Source organism: Lolium perenne, chromosome 7 (genome assembly GCF_019359855.2).
Source record: "Lolium perenne isolate Kyuss_39 chromosome 7, Kyuss_2.0, whole genome shotgun sequence".
Taxonomy (NCBI): domain Eukaryota; kingdom Viridiplantae; phylum Streptophyta; class Magnoliopsida; order Poales; family Poaceae; genus Lolium; species Lolium perenne.
Window position 1 is genome coordinate 29,910,795 of NC_067250.2, and position 2,175 is coordinate 29,912,969.

At 56.2% G+C, this 2,175-nt stretch overlaps 1 protein-coding gene across 2 annotated transcripts; it reads right to left on the reverse strand.

Moving 5' to 3' along the window:
- Nucleotides 1-392: 392 nt before the first annotated feature.
- On the reverse strand, nt 393-1,955 carry LOC127317963 (uncharacterized). 2 transcript variants are annotated; one of them, XM_051348565.2, is made up of 3 exons: nt 1,421-1,955; nt 1,170-1,285; nt 393-1,050 (listed from the first exon to the last, which is right to left on the reverse strand). In XM_051348565.2, exons 1-3 carry the CDS (start codon nt 1,598-1,600, stop codon nt 720-722), a joined length of 627 nt encoding a protein of 208 aa, XP_051204525.1. In that variant the 5' UTR covers nt 1,601-1,955; the 3' UTR covers nt 393-719. The 2 variants fall into 2 exon arrangements, with proteins under 2 accessions (XP_051204525.1, XP_051204524.1); XM_051348564.2 differs by having other exon boundaries at nt 1,170-1,288; nt 1,421-1,952.
- Between the last annotated feature and the right edge of the window lie 220 nt (nt 1,956-2,175).

Genomic DNA, 2,175 nt, shown 5'->3' on the forward strand with positions numbered 1-2,175 from the left:
CTATTTTGACATTTCGTGTCGTCTACATAATTATGTTATTCCCTTTGTCGAAAATCCAGAAACTAGTCCCTCCCAAATAAATCTTAACGCCCGCCTTGTCTCGTGAGCTTCTAAAACATGGGAGTAGAAAAGACGCAGAACTAAAATGTTGTGTACTTTTGAATTTTGCTGAACTGAAGAAACTAAAAGATTTGGCTTCGAAGAATGTTCGCCAAAAACTATATTTCCCCCTCCATGAGCAATGACGTGAATTACATTTTGTGTCTTTGTAGCTTCACATGGGAGTGCCGAAGGTATTGTGGAGTCCATCCTACACTCCACTACTTGACTCTGCAATAGTCTGCATGACACCATCAGGGTGAATCACCCTGCGAGAATTGGATACTCACTCCTTGACTAATTAAGCTCATAATCTACATCTTTTTTCTTGATTGATGATGTAAGACACAACGGTTACATGCATGTACACTCACCCGCCAAAACAACCTCCTTGCCGGAAAAACTGAAATGGCAGGACGGATCATGCACGGATGCACCCAAAAGCATGCCACGCGCCGAGGTTTTCGCGGCTTTCTTCACCCACGCATTCCAATACATTCAGATCGCAAAGCATAGTTATGCCGTGGCGTGATCATGTGCGCGGCGAGCCAACGGCCGACCGGCCGGCCATCCTAGCCTGCGACGTCGGCCGGCACAAAACCAACGGCCCAGCGGTGTCGCTAGGAGGCGGCGTTTGCGCCGGTGTCGACGGCGGCGCGGCAGAACGGGCAGGAGTTGGAGACGGCGCCCTCGAGCCAGGGCAGCGCGCAGGCCCAGTGGAAGCGGTGGCCGCAGGGCAGGTGCGCCAGGACATCGCCGGCGGCGAACTCGTCCAGGCACACCGCGCACTCCGCCTGCTCGGCCGCCTCCCACCGCAGCCGGCTCCACCGCATCAGCCGCCTCATCACGCCCTTCTTCGAGTACACCTCCCGCTGCACGCCCGAGCCCCCTCCGGCTCCGGCGCCGCTTCCATTTGCTCTGCTCAGCTTGAGGCTCCCGGTGCTGTGATGCCTGCAGAATCAGTCGTTCGATATCGATCTAATCAGCTCGGTTGCCTCGCGCATCAACCGCACTCACGATGAGTGAAGTGAAGCGGAAGAAAGAATCATTGGACTTAATTAGCTAACCACCTCTTGATGACGGTGTCTGCCGTCTTGCTCCTGAGCTTCTGATCCAGCCTCTCCTTGGCCTCCCGGGCATTGCTGTCCAGCGTCCAGCCGTGAACGAGCTCCATGGCGTCGCTCCTCTGCTGCGAATTCCCACACAAGACAAGACATTAGTCAAACTCGGGCCAACCACTACATCATAAATCCTTGATTACACAATGAAAACAAGATTACACCACGAGAAGGTCGACCGAGCTCGCCGCTCACTGACTTACCTTGCTGCCGGAATTGCCGGCGCCCACGGGGTGGTGATGAGCGGCGGCGCCGTGCCCCGCCGCGTAGAGGCAGAAGGAGAGCCGCCTCGCGCCCCCGGCCGTCTGCTCCGCCCCGGTGCCCCCGCCCTGCCACATCCGCCGCCGCCGCGCGCACTCCACGCCAGGGAGCATCCCGGCCATGATGCTGACCGTATAACGTACGAACGAACACTCCGGCAGTCGCAGGTTCGCAGACCGATCAGAAGCTCGTTCCGGCAAACAAGGACGTGACCCCACTTCGATCAGGCACCTACCTAACTGCTAGTGCGATTACGGGCACCGGATCTAGTCGCGGCGGAGTGGAGAGCTATGTGGGTGGAAGCCATTTGAGGAAACAGCAGAGCTACAACGTGCTCCTCCATCGGCATCGACCTCTCCTCTTTGCCTCGGCTGGTACAGGGGTGTGGCTTTATTTGCAAGGCTCCTCGGCTCGTGCCATCCTCCTCGAGCTACGCTTTAACAAGTGTCGCTGCCGCTGGCCTAATGCGAGCGCACCACAGTCCATAGGCCTGCATGATATGGTGGTGGCGATGGGTTAGAATTATGGGATCTGAGTGGGCGCAGCGATGGGAACGAAATCCACTAGCGATTAGGGAATTATTGGCGGATCAGATCAGAGGTTGCCGGTCAGGTCAATTCCACGCGACCGGCGATCTACACACTACCTGGCATCATGACCGTGTAAAACTGTCACACTTCACACAAAAATTCTCTAC

Coding starts and splice junctions, on each gene's coding strand:
- LOC127317963 (XM_051348564.2), bottom strand. CDS start 1,600: ATGGCCGGGATGCTCCCTGGCGTGGAGTGCGCGCGGCGGCGGCGGATG. Junction 1,289..1,420: donor CCGGCAATTCCGGCAGCAAG/GTAAGTCAGTGA, acceptor GGGAATTCGCAG/CAGAGGAGCGACGCCATGGA. Junction 1,051..1,169: donor GCAGACACCGTCATCAAGAG/GTGGTTAGCTAA, acceptor CTGATTCTGCAG/GCATCACAGCACCGGGAGCC.